The 13,467-nt window shown below is 45.1% G+C and overlaps 1 protein-coding gene across 1 annotated transcript; it reads right to left on the bottom strand.

The window, feature by feature from the left end:
* Window positions 1-784: 784 nt before the first annotated feature.
* LOC146357082 (alpha-1-antiproteinase 2-like) lies at window positions 785-13,076 on the bottom strand. The gene is made up of 5 exons (XM_084839978.1): window positions 13,043-13,076; window positions 8,097-8,720; window positions 6,483-6,750; window positions 4,999-5,146; window positions 785-2,022 (listed from the first exon to the last, which is right to left on the bottom strand). Exons 2-5 carry the CDS (start codon window positions 8,701-8,703, stop codon window positions 1,831-1,833), a joined length of 1,215 nt encoding a protein of 404 aa, XP_084696104.1. The 5' UTR covers window positions 8,704-8,720; window positions 13,043-13,076; the 3' UTR covers window positions 785-1,830.
* Between the last annotated feature and the right edge of the window lie 391 nt (window positions 13,077-13,467).

The raw sequence follows: 13,467 nt of genomic DNA, 5'->3' as shown, positions 1-13,467 counted from the left end.
TTTATGTATCTTGCCATTTTAAAAGGGGAAATGTAGGCCAAAATCCACAAGCAGCACACAATACTCTTGCTCCCTTGGCGGTGGCAACTCTGGCAGGGAGAGGTGGTCCACTGCAGATTTCAGAGGTCAGATTCCTAAGAATTTAAATCCATTTCAATCATTTAAATCCATCAAGGATTTCTCCAGCATCCCTAGCCACAGCCCAGGAACCCCGAAAGGACCACTCAGAGAATGGGAGATGATAGCTGAAGTGGCTGCAGGAAGGTGGACTCATAACGGAAAGGTGAAAGACAAAGAGAGCTGCTCTGGGATTCAGCAGGCACTCAGCACACTGAAGATATTTTGGGAAGTCCTAGCCAGGTTTGTTCCTTCCCCACCTTGTTGAGGGGAGCTGCCATTGCCAGCCCACCCCTGCCAAGCGTGGCTGTGTAATGGCCCCAGGCCTGTAACCAGGTCACCTGTAGTTTTAGAGGGGCCTAGAGATCCATAATGCTTGGCTTAGGTTCATTGTAAGTGCAATTCCCTTGCTAGTGGGCCTCTGAGCATGTGAGATGAGTCAAAGGTTGATAGCATGGCCTCAGCACATTCCATGCTAACGAAGGCTAGTATCTTATCAGGGCCTAGGATGTGCCTGAGAGTTATGCCGAGTTACAGGTGGCTGTGCTGGGAAAGTTCTGATTGTTTTCCCTCTGCACAAGCACTGTTAGCCCTAATAACTGTTGTATTCCTGGTTGGATAGTGTGTGTATGAACAGAATGATGGACTACAGAGAGACCTTTGGTTTGATCCAGCACAGCTTTTATGTCCTTAACATAATATTGTGTGTGTGTGTGTGTGTGTGTGTGTGTGTGTGGTGTCTGATTGGTATGTCCTGCAGAGGACAGTTTATAAGGAGTCCCCTGCAGCCCTAATAACTGTTTTATTCCTAGTTGGACAGTGTGTGTATGAAGGCCTAGAGAGGCCTTTGGTTTGATCCAGCACAGCTCTTATGTCCTTAACATAATATTGCTTCTCTAGTTACATATTCATTATCAGATATATAAATGAATGACAAGAATGTCCATTAGAAATAATTAGAGCTATCTGAAATTCTCTCTCTCTCTCTCTCTCTCTCTCAATCCCTCTCCCCCACCCGTATACGTTAAATAAGTCTTCTCAGCCTGGTTGCCCTCCAGATGTTTTCAGCTACAATTCCCAGCATTTTGGACCATTATATATGCCATCTGGGGCTGATGGGAGTTGAAGTCCAAATCATAGAATCATAGTGTTGGAAGGGGCCTACAAGACCATTGAGTCCAACCCCCTGCTCAGTGAAGGAAGCCTGATTCCAAGGTGGTCTCCCATCCAAGTACTAACCAGGGCTGACCCTGCTTAGCTTCCGAGATCAGACATGATCAGGCACATCCAAGGACGTTTTCGTTCGATTATTCTGTGATAATTTTATTAGTAAGTTAATGTGGCTCTCATGCTGATTTTTTAGCAGCCAAAGTGGCCCAACCTTGAAAAAAAGAAAAGAACACCAGTCTTTGTGATCAGCTGAGATCACAGGTAAGTTGTTTACAGACTGTAGAGCTTCTGTCATGGAAATGTTTTCCATGGTGCTCTTTCAGGGGCTGTAATGTTTTTATTTGATTTCTGATTTGTTGCCGCCACTGCTGCCCCTGCTCTGAAGGGAGCGTGAAAAACAGTTGGCAAATGATGAGCTAGAGCCATTTATATTTTCCTATAGACGTCATCCATGTCATCTCACTCTGGTTCAGAAAAAAGGATTTAAATTCACGTTACAAAGATGCTTTATTCTGGAGCTGCATTCAAACTTCGCAGTACTTCTCAGGGCTCAGTTGGGTTTACTATTCTGCCAGCAAAGGTTATGCTTTTGGTTATGCCATTCAGAAGTATTAGAATAAAAGGACTGTTGAAACGAATGGTTGGTGGCAAAGACATAGGCATGATTTCTACAGCACCACCCGCTGCTGCTTCAGTACCTCTCTCATCAACAGTAAGCACAGCCTTATGGATAACCTGAGAAGAAACAAAGAACAGCGTCAGAGTTTGGGATGGAGAACAGCGCCTCCTATGTGGAGTTGAACTGGATCCCTTCCTTAACAGGGCTGTTGTCTTCACTGTCCTTTAGTCTGTTCAGCTCTGGCAACCTGTGTGATTTTTATCAGTGGCTAAATTTGCGGTGATAACTTTGCAGATAACATAGACAGAATCATGTGGACTGATACAGCCAATCAGACTAAATGGTCATGAGGACAAATAGGGTCCCGGACAGTGAGAGAGAGAGAAATAGGTCAGACAAGCTGCAGCAGTCAAGGATGGTCAGGTGGTGTGTTTTGTTGGTAATTAGTCTGGCTGCAATTAAAGAGGCTAATTTTGAAGAGAACGTTATAATTAGTCAACATTTGGCTCATCCCTTTTTCATATCTACCTCTCCAAGTCACCTGACACCTGCTCTGGGCCCTCCACATTGGGCAGTTGAGCCTCTGAGCCTCTGTTTAAATATACTCTGTTTAAATATGCTTGTGAGATACTACATCAGAACTCCAGGACATTGTTGAAAATTAAAATGGCTGCTCTCGGTCCCCCCTGGAGTGCTGGTATTGCTTTGGAGGGGCGTCAATATAAAAGGGTACCTGCCAAAGTACGCTTTGCCCAGAACCCCCTCAAATCGGTATTTAAAAAGGTAGTATAATGCACCCACAGCCACTTTCTCTCCCCTCCCACCCCAAAAGATACGTCCCAGAACCAAATGGTGCAATCCACATTCCATCATCCCTTAATGCTGTGCTCTGTATGTGTCATATTTCTCATTAAACAGACACACTTCCCACTCAGTGTTCCTCTCAACATCTGGGAAGGCAAGACCTGCTCAGCAAACAGTTTTCCTGAAGGGTTCCTTTGGGAGGAAGTGAGGGGTGATGGGGCAGGCCTAAATCACCACCCCTTAAAGCAGGCATGTAGAACCTCTTTCGGCCAGAGGGCCAAATTGTATTTCAGAGAAGCTTTCGGGGGTCTCATTCCTGCGGTGGGCAGAGTTGAAGGCAAAGGGGGGAGGAGCCAAAGGCAAAAGCGGTGGGTCAACCCCCCCCCAATACCAGCAAATTTTAGCTTCAAGCTCTCACTGCCAGTAGCTAAGGCTTAGGAGAAGCATTTCAGCCTTTTAGAATGGGGGATGGGGGAGAAATGCGCAAAAGCTGAGGAAACCACCAACTGATTGGCAGTCAGGGAAAGGGGGTATGGCCATTTGGGCAAGCCCAGCAGGCCGGATTGGGACCCCAGGTGTGCCAAATTTGGCTGGAAGCCTGTGGTTCAATACCCTGGCTCTAAAGTGACCGGCAAGCAGGTTTTATTTCCACAGAAGTAACTTCAGCCACACCTGAAGTGATGTAGTGGTACATTCTGACGTGATGCATTCCCACTCATTGTGGGAATTCTCCTTACCACACCCTCAAGGAGAGTCCAAAAATGCATTCAGCTGTGTTGATTCATGTCAACAAACCAGTTCTAGCCATTTTCATCTCCAGCAGGAGCAGATCCCTTGGAAAGCTGATGGGTCTTAATTTCCCACTCAACACCAAGCCAATTCAAAATACCTTGCGTTGCAAGAGGGAACAATATATTGTTGCTGGAAAAATTCATTCTTCCCAGCTACTGTGGGAATTGCAGTGAAGCTCAGTGGGAACAGGGACTTCCAATACAGGATGGCACGTGATGGCAACGTCCCTGCTTATCAAAAAGTATACCTGCAAGTAGGGATGGACAGACTCACCTCCATCCAGTTTCGCCAGGTGCTTGCCAAGCCACTGCTGCTTGCCACCACTCACCATGCCATGTGAGTTGCTGGATGGCCCAGCGGGGACACCTGTCCCCTTAGTGAACTGCCATTTTGCAAATGGCAGCTCGGGAGTTCTGGAAATCTAATGTTGCCTAAATGGTGGCTGTAAAGGGGCCATTTACACCAGTTTTCAGGCCAGTGTGCGATGGTGGTGGCAGCAGCGGCGGAGGGAGGGAGGGAAGGAAGGAAGGAGCCATGGTGCTGCCCTTCCTGCCGCCACTGGTCATTATGTGGAAAAGTCTCCCTTCTTCCTGTCGGCGCCCCAGCAGGGAGAAGAAGGAAGACTTTTCCACAAAATGACGGGTGCTGGAATTGCTTGCTGCCTGTCACTGTACATAAAAGGTTCTCCATGCTGGGGCTCCAACAGGGAAGAAGGGAGAGTTGTGCACAATGACCAGTAGCAGGAATTCCAGTGCCTGGTCAATTGCTCCCCAAATTAGGAAAATTCCATACAAAAATGCATATGTTAGTGAAAATAGAGTACAGACATACATCAGGACTGCCTGAAGAAAAGATGTATTTCAGGGAAAATCCTGTACAGAAATGTATACCAATTTTCATGCACACAAAAATACGTTTGGTAACACATACGAATTACTATATGAATTAAAAAAAACCCAGTTTGGGATGGAAAGTCAAGATATAAATTAATTAATACAAGACAATAACATAAACATTTGTGCCTGAAAAATGAGAATGTTCTAGAAAGTGGAACAGTCAGATTTGTCCATCCTTACCTAAGTCTCAGGTGAGGCTCAATAGGGAATTATTGGGAAATGAGTTGCCATTAGTTTGGTCTAGGGATGCTGGAGTGGTAACGGTTTGGGGAAGAGGGGAAATATCATACATCATGTATGAATGTGCCCATTGTATTGTCTGTTGAACTTTTTCTGCTGAATTTAGGCACCACACAGGTAGTAATCGCTGTTTAAAAGGTTATATGCAGCTCCTTGGCATAGATTCTAAAACAAGTCTTCACAGAATTTCTGTTAGTGTAGGAGATGAGTGGGTAAAGTGGGGGAACTTGGAGAGTGGAGTATATTTAAGGGTGCAATGCACAATTAATTCAGTGTGCCTGGATATCACACTACCATGGTGGCAAGATCTTGGCCAAAAGGAAAACCTATGGATAATGGGAGGGATTGCTTTAGACTTACCTTTGACACTTTCAAAGGCTGCTGAGTGATTCCAGACAGATCAGCCTGGTCAGAGAATACATCAGTAATGCCCAACTTGATGAGGAACTCCTTGAGCTCGTAGCTGGCAGAAACATTAAACTTCGGAAGATGCACCATTGCTGTGCCACTTCAGAAACAGAAAGATACAAGAAAGTACTTCAATTATTTTCTCAAACTAATGGCTGAGATCAAAAACAACATCTCATGGACCCTGAATGGGTGTGATAGAGATAGATTCTCATTAGGACTTCAGGTGTTGGTCCAACTACCGTAACACACCTTACATAAAATAAAATCTAGCAGCACAAGCATCTTACATAAACAATTACTTTAGTGTAATTTAACTACTATTTATAGAATACTTGTGTGGAATTCCTATCTTTCCATGACTATGCTTGCAAAAATTCAATTTGATATTCTCCCTGTCAACTTTAGTCATTTGAGATACTATTGGAAGCAAGCTGATATTTAACTTTTTTGTTTTTTGTTTTTGAGAAATCATTTGAAGTTAAATTTCCAAAGCAAAACATGGAGAGGTTTCAACTTTTCAGTTGAAAGTTTGCTAAATTTCAAATGTATGTGCAATTAGGCTGTAAAATGTTTTTAACACCAAACCACCCATACTTTTTATTTGAAAAACCCATAAAAGTTCATGAGAACTGGAAGCCAGGCTTAAGAATTTAGTGTGCTATTCACTTCACACAGGGCCAAGCCAGATGTGATATCGTTCAATTAGCAATTGGATGAATCATTTTAAAAGTAAATAGAAGCATGGGGACCAATCTGGATGGGAACCTTGGGGGAAAATGTTGAATTTAAACCATTCCTCCAGAGTGTGGCCCTGACCCAGATCACAATCCTGTTATTTAATTGGACAAAAAGTGCCTATGTTCATCAATGGAACCGTACTTTCCAATGCAAATAGCAGGAGCAAGGCCCCTCATCCATACTGGGACCATAGCAAAGGGCTAAATGCTAAAGCCCCTTCCACCCTCTTGGATGCAATCCAGATTACACACCCACCCACCCACACCCACACCCACACCCACACCCACAAGCACCGTCCCCATGCTTGCTGTTTGTTTTAAAATGCCATTTACTCAATTAGCAATTGTATGAATGGTGGCATGACCAGTTTTACTCTCAGAAGTAAGACCCAGTGTACTGGGGTTTAACTCCTAGTGAGTGTGTTTAGAATTGCAACCTTAGGCTTGCAAATTCCCAACAGAATTGTTATCAGGACAAACTGTCTAGGCCCCATGCACACCATTGTGGACTCACTGGGGGAGGATTATTATGACAAAGAACATATGAAGAATTAGACTACTTTGTCTGGACCCTGGAGAAGGCTCTAAGCAAATTCAAACCTGGCAGAAACCTGGAACTCCTTGTGGAAGTCCTTTCACAACTCACTGAGAGCAAAAATATCTAGCAACGTATAGAAGTAGCAGCACAAGGATTACCGTTCAACACCTTCGGCCCATTTGACCAGAACATCCACTGTGAGCGCCTTCTCTAACTGTTCGATTTTTCCGGACTCAGGCAGGACAAAAAACGCTTTAGTGGTACCATTGTAGTCAAGTTGCAGTACTGTGCAAGACAGCTCATTATCGATATAGTAGTGAAACCACCCGGTCCTCTTCATCATGGGGACTTTGACGGTTGTTTTCTGATCCACAAAGAAATCTTCTTCTGTTGTCAGCTCTGGATCAAAAGGTTTCTTCCAGCTGCCTAAAGAGAAAAAATGGCCCACAGTCATACCTGGGAAGAATTATACAGTCTGTTGAACCACAGAAAGAAAAAGATGGATGTGATGTCAGGAGATATTCCTTAGAACTGCCCATCGATTTTTGAAATGGTGTCCATGGACCATATTTTTTGCTGGTATTTTACTGGTATGCTAGCTGTCATTCAGCAAGCATAGCTAGTAATTCTGTTTCAGTCATGCCAGAAAGTTCACTCAGAAGTCCTGTTTTGTTTCCATCACAGCACTGCAACAGTCCAGACTGCATCTCTGGTCCCTGACCTACTGCACTGCATACATGTAGACATGAATATGTCAGCAGTGTACTATGTGGGAGAAACTGAACTGGTGCAGCGAACATCTCAGAATAAGAAATTAAAATAAATTAATAATTTAGCTTGTTCTATTTCTAAGGATTCAAGCCAGGTCACCGTTTTTTTTTTTTTTTAAGAAAAAGGGTGCTTCCAGATGAGGGTTTCCTGGCCCAAACATGGCACTTTATGTGAGGGTGCAAATTACATTGTCATCCATTTGTATTGGTCCCATTTCCCCCCATGGTTTCATCCAACTTTTTGCTTGCTGTAGAAAATAAATTAAGATGAACAGACAGAACAGCTGTGTAATGCCTTTTGATTGGTAGCGTTAGGAGCTCTCAAAGGTTCACCATACACAGAAAGCCAGTCCATGTGCAGAAGCAATGCCCCCCACCCGTACACCAAAGCAATCCCTGCCACCCATGTGCAGTTCCTCCCATAGGACTTGTGTTTGTAGAACCTCCATGCCAAAGTGTATTGCTATTGCTGTACAGCAGGGGAAAGGAAATGAGATTGGAGGCCTAGTGATGGGAGATGGGGCCATGTGTGTGTGTTCCACACTTTCTCCCTGCTCAGTATTTCTAATCTAAATTGCCCTATCTTACATGTCGTTGCCCCACTAGGAAAAATATATACACATCCTTATACTTTCTCCAGAGGGGCACTTAGCAGCTGGAAGTGGGTTTATTAGATTAGAAAACAGCATGGGTGGAGGAGGAAACTCTCCCTAAGCATCATGACCTCAATCCAGGTTGTCAACTCCCTTGCCTCTCCCCAGCCCAATCAGATGCTTTTAGAGAAAAAAAAAAGAGAGAAAAAAATAAAAATGCTGGGAGAGCCAGTTACATGTCTCTTCTATAGTTAGTCCTTAAATCACTATTCAGAGATCACTGCAGTTCTTGCAGCTTCAGCAGTGATGACTGGATGAGTTTGGAAAGTTGGCACAGGCAATCAACCCAGGTGTTGTACTGCTTAAAGGGTCCTATGCCTTTATCATCACTCAGACCCTGATAGCTTACCTTTAAAGAATATGTAGCTAACTATAAGCAAGGCAGTTTCTTTGTCAAGCCCCTTGACCAAGTCCACAATTTTTCCATGGGTTTTCTTCTCGACATAATCGTTGATCACTTTCTCAGCTTCTTTTGGTTCCTGGAAGTTCACAGTCGACACTGTTGCTGGATAGAAGGCCTCACCATCATCCAGAAACTTCTGCAGTAGCGTTAGCTGTTCCCTTACAAATAAGACCTGTCCTATATCAAGTTGGGTCCCATTATCTGAGTGAGTCAGGTGAGTGAGGAGATCATGAAATCCTTCATGGATATCCTTCTCCTCGATACTTGACAAGTTAAAGGCAAGACCTTCTAAAATCTGAGTGTGGGTGGCAGATTTTGCCCCCAATGACAGAAATGAGAAGCTGGCAGAGATAAGGAGGGGTGAGAAGAAGACATTCTTGCCAGGTGATGCTGAAGAAAGCTCTCTCAACAAAGCAAATGCAAAGTGAGCAGTGCTGGGATATAGCTTGAGAGCGGCTTCAAGTGTACCATTTTGTTTATCACCAGCATGATGGCCATGGGTGATGGTACAAAGGCCAACCAATATCAAACACAGGTGGATGGCAGAGTTCATTCTTCTTGTTAAGTATTCTGTAAAATTAAAATAGAGAGAGAAGATTTTTTAAAACTTGCTATAACATTTACTATGATAAGAGTTAAATATTTGATGTAGGGATGGTGGAGAATTCCGCCACGGATTTCAGTGAGGCCGAATGCACTGGCATTAGGCCCCCCGAAATCCGTGGCGGAACAGCCCGCCACCCCCCACCCCCCGCGGATCCCCACCAGGACGAAACTTACGTGGGGTGGATGTTCCGGACGGCGGTGGCTCCAGTGGCGGCTTCGGCGGCGGCTGGTCTTTCGACCGGCTGCCACGGCCGCCATTTGCAGTCTTTTTTTTTTTTTTACCTAGATGTGATAGGCTACGTAAAGACTTACGTAGCCTATCATGGCTGGGTAAAAAACAACAAGAAACCCAGCATAGGCAAATGGCGGCCATTTGCATTCCCTATTTGTCATCGATTTATCTTACGTAAATATTTACATAAGTTAAACAGTGAAAAAAAAGGGGGACGCAAATAGCGCCCACTATGCTATTTGCGTTCCCCTTTTTTTTGCCGTTTTAACTTACGTAAATATTTACGTAAGATAAATCGGCGAAAAATAGGGCACGCAAATGGCAGCCGCCATAGCCACTGCCATTTGCGTATGCTGGTTTTTTTTTGTTTTTTGTTTTACCCAGCCATGATAGGCTACGTAAATTCTTACATACCCTATGACGGCTGCAAGCCAGGATGGCCAGAACTGCTGGCCGTCGAGGATTCCGGGGTGGAGGACCGGATCGCCTCCCCCCCATCAAGGATTCCAGGGGGAGGGACGGAGCACCTCCCCCCCACCATGAAAGATTCCACGAAAAGGTAAGTGAGTTTCGTACATCCCTAGTTTGATGCAAGTCAAAGTCCTGTGGCTCCTGAAGGCCACCATGAAAGGAAGATGGAAGTAACATTACATGGCCTATTGTCAAACTTCAATCAAGAATACTGTAGCATGGGATTATGCCTGAATGATTCCATTCTCAACACAGTGCAGACATGAACCCATGGTTTGCACCCATGGTTTGCACCCATCTGCAGTATAGGTTGTACGTGTTGATTATGTATTGGTGTGCATATGCAGCCGTTCCCAATATAGTACAACTAGCTACTTCAGGCAAGGTATACATGTGAAGGACATCACATATGTTGATATCATATAGAGTTCAAATTTTTGTTTAGCTTTTGTTGGCTTTGAGCAAGCCATTCTCTTTCAGTCTCTGTTTCCCATCTGTACATTGGGAATTATACTCAGAATTAGAGTACAGAATCTGTACAGAATCTGTACATTGTTATACTTCCAGCCCAGCCTATCTCAAGGAGCACCCCCAGCAACACCAGACAGGCCGTTTAACAAGATCAGCCTTGGACAGGCTTCTCTCTGTCCCATCAGCCAGGACAGCTAGGCTGGTGAGGACAAGGGAGTGGGCCTTCTCTGTGGCGCCCACTCTGTGGAACTCCCTCCCTAGGGAACTCCGCCATGCCCCCTCTTTAATGAGCTTCTGCCACACACTGAAAACTAGGGGTGTCAGAGAATTCCACCTTGGATCTCAGTGAGGCCGAATGTCAGTGCATTCGGCCCACCGAAATCTGTGGCAGAACAGCCTGCCACACCCCGCCCCCCTGCAGATCCCCCCTGGGACGAGACTTACCTGGGGCGGATGTTCTGGGCGGCGGTGGCTTCGGCGGCGGCGGCGGAGGCTGGTCTTTTGACCGGCTGCTGCTGCCGCCATTTGCAGTCTGGAGGGTTTTTTTTTTTTTTTTTTACAGAGATGTGATAGGCTATGTAAAGATTTACGTAGCCTATCACGGCTGGGTTAAAAAAAAAAAAAAAGCGTACGCAAATGGCAGTGGCTACGGCGGCCGCCATTTGCCTTCCTTACTTTTGGCCATCTTAGTCTACGTAAATATTTACGTAGACTATTACGGCGAAAATAAAGGAGAACGCAAATAGCATAGTGGGCGCTATTTGCGTTCCCCTTTATTTTCGCTGTAATAGTCTATGTAAATATTTACGTAGACTAAGATGGCCAAAAATAAGGAACGCAAATGGCGGCCACCGTAGCCGCTGCCATTTGCGTATGTGGTTTTTTAATTTGTTTTTACCCAGAGCCCTCCGTGGCCGGAAATCCAGCTGCGGACGGCTCTGGCCTGGGCCTGGCCAGCTGCTCAGCGTAGCCACCGCAGAGCACAGCCGGCCGTTTGAGGATTCTGGGGGGGAGGAACGGATCGCCTCCCCCCCGTCGAGGATTCCGGGGGGAGGGACGGAGTGCTTCCCCCCCCCACGAAGCAGATCCGTGAAACGGTAAGTGACTTTCGTACATCCCTACTGAAAACTTGGTTATTCAGCCAGGCATTTGGGGTGGGTTAGGGTATTTTTAAATAATGTTTTAATGTATAATTTTACTGTTTTAAATTGTACTGTTGTACATCGCCCAGAGTGGCCAGGTGACCAGCCAGATGGATGATTAAGACATTTATTTTTGTTTAGCTTTACAACAAACAAACAAACAAACAAACAAAACAATCATCTCTACAGAAGCCTGTAGCTTTCTCAGCTTCCCACACTTCAGTTAAGGCTCAGGAGAAGCCTGATTATCATGAGGTAATTCCTTCCATAGGGCTTTTTCAGATCAGGACATGCAGGTAGCTTGGGAATGAGCTTCTGAATGAGGTAGCTGCAGGGTAATGGAAGGATGTGTATAGAAAGGAAACACACACACACACAGCACCCTCGGCCACCCCACAGTGATTAGGTAAGTTTAAAAATGGTACCAAAATGAATTAAAAATAAATTATAAAATGGCCAGAGAATGCGGCAGAAAAACAGAAGCCTCTTTCATGAGGAAAGAAAACTGTCAGGCTATTGGAGGACAGATTTTGGCAGAGCACTAGTTCCGCCTCTTCCTTGGAGCTGGACACACCACTGCATCCAGCCCCACCTGACCTGCTACAGGGCTTTCAGGGAAGGAATGGTATTATAAGCACCTGTGTTAGAGACAAGATGTACTAGGGATGTTGGAGAATTCTGCCATGGACCCCAGTAAGGCTGGATTCCAAGAATCCGGCCCCACTGGGGCCCATGGCAGAATGGAGCACTCACCTCCACGTCCCCCCCTGGAATCCGTCCAGGCCGGCTCCTCTATGCGGTGATCCTGCAGAGCCAGCAGCCAGTTCCTCAGTGCTGGCAATACGGCCAGCCGCCATCACTGTGCCATATCGCTGTGCTAAGTCGGGATGCAAATGGCGTCCACTACGCCATTTGCGTTCCTGTTTTTTCATGCGACAGGCTATACAATTTATATTTACGTAGGTATTTGCATAGCCTATCACATGAAAACAGGGATGCAAATGGTGTAGTGGACACCATTTGTGTCTGGACTTAGCACAGCGATACGGCATGGCAATGGTAGCTGGCCTTTTCCCCAGCACTGCAGAGCTGGCAGCCAGCTTTGCAGGATCACCACGGAGTGGAGCTGGTCTGGATGGATTCCAGGGGGAGGGACGGATCGCCTCCCCCCATGCAGACTCCCCCAGCCAGAATGGGGTAAGTGATCCACCCACCCCTAGATGTATCCACAGTCACTCATCAGAAATGTAACATCTGGAAGTCCCTGGGGAATGTGCGGAACCCTGAAGACTGACAATGTGAGCTGAGACAAAATTTCTCAGAAAACATTTTTTTCAGAAAAGTTCTGTGATTTCTCTTTTCCTATCCCCCTAGGAAAAGAAAGGCACCATGCAGAATTTTCCCCAAAATTTCTTCACCATTTTCTGGATGGTGGCCACCTTCCCTCTGCCATGCCACAATGCCTCGGAATGGTGTTGGGGATGGGACCTTGTGAAGGCTGCCAACACATTTGATGCTGTTGCCAGTTGCAGTGGTAGTGCAAAAACAAAACAACAACAACACCCAGAGGAAAAAGGAAGGAGCTGTGCTACACCCCCTGCCAATTGTGAGTCCAACCTGTGAGAAACTTGGAAAATTTCTCCCCCCCCCCTGGAGAAATTTGCTAAAATTGACCCTCCCCCCCCCAATTTTTTCTCTGCCCACAAATAGGTTGGAGATGTTTGAGAGGCCAGTTGTGCACAGCTGTAGTTAAGATATATTTATGCTGAATTCTGAGTACAGTAATATAGACCTTGAAAATTGCTATTATTGCTCTAAAAAGAAGAGATATCACTTCTCAGAGTATCAGGCAGATGTAAAGGTACCCACATAAAAATGAAGTGGTATTATCAGATGAATTGAACACCACTTTAAAAGAAACAAACAAAAAAACACCCAAGGTTAAAAAAGAGGAAGACATGAATACTTACAGTAATCGTACAGAATCTTCTTCTATGCAAACAGACCTCTGATGTCTTATGTTCTCCTTTTTATGCCCAGCAAGCTGCACTGTGAATGTGGAGTGTCCACCTAAACATTAACTAAGACTGCTGCAATGTATTTATTTTAATGTGCAAACACTGATGTGAGCAAATACCTTTGGGAACATAGGCATGGCCAAAAGAAATGTGCAGGCATGAATTCTATGGCCATGGGTAAAGCGAAGGCCATTGCAAATAATCAGATAGGTATTGCTTAATTCCTTATCTATTTCCTAATACATCTTGTAGGCCATAGGGCAGTCAAATTAAATTTGCACATGCTGATTTGTATAGATAGATGCAAACTTGGAAGTAATGACTGTGTTTGAAATAGAAATATACTGTGTGTCATCATTACAGGGAATAGTGTGACC

The sequence above is a fragment of the Heloderma suspectum genome, chromosome 1, assembly GCF_057233095.1.
Source record: "Heloderma suspectum isolate Gila_16-S chromosome 1, 16-S_ref, whole genome shotgun sequence".
In the NCBI taxonomy this organism is placed as follows: domain Eukaryota; kingdom Metazoa; phylum Chordata; class Lepidosauria; order Squamata; family Helodermatidae; genus Heloderma; species Heloderma suspectum.
The sequence above is the reverse complement of the archived record's forward strand: the minus strand, read 5'-3'. Positions and strand labels throughout refer to the sequence as shown.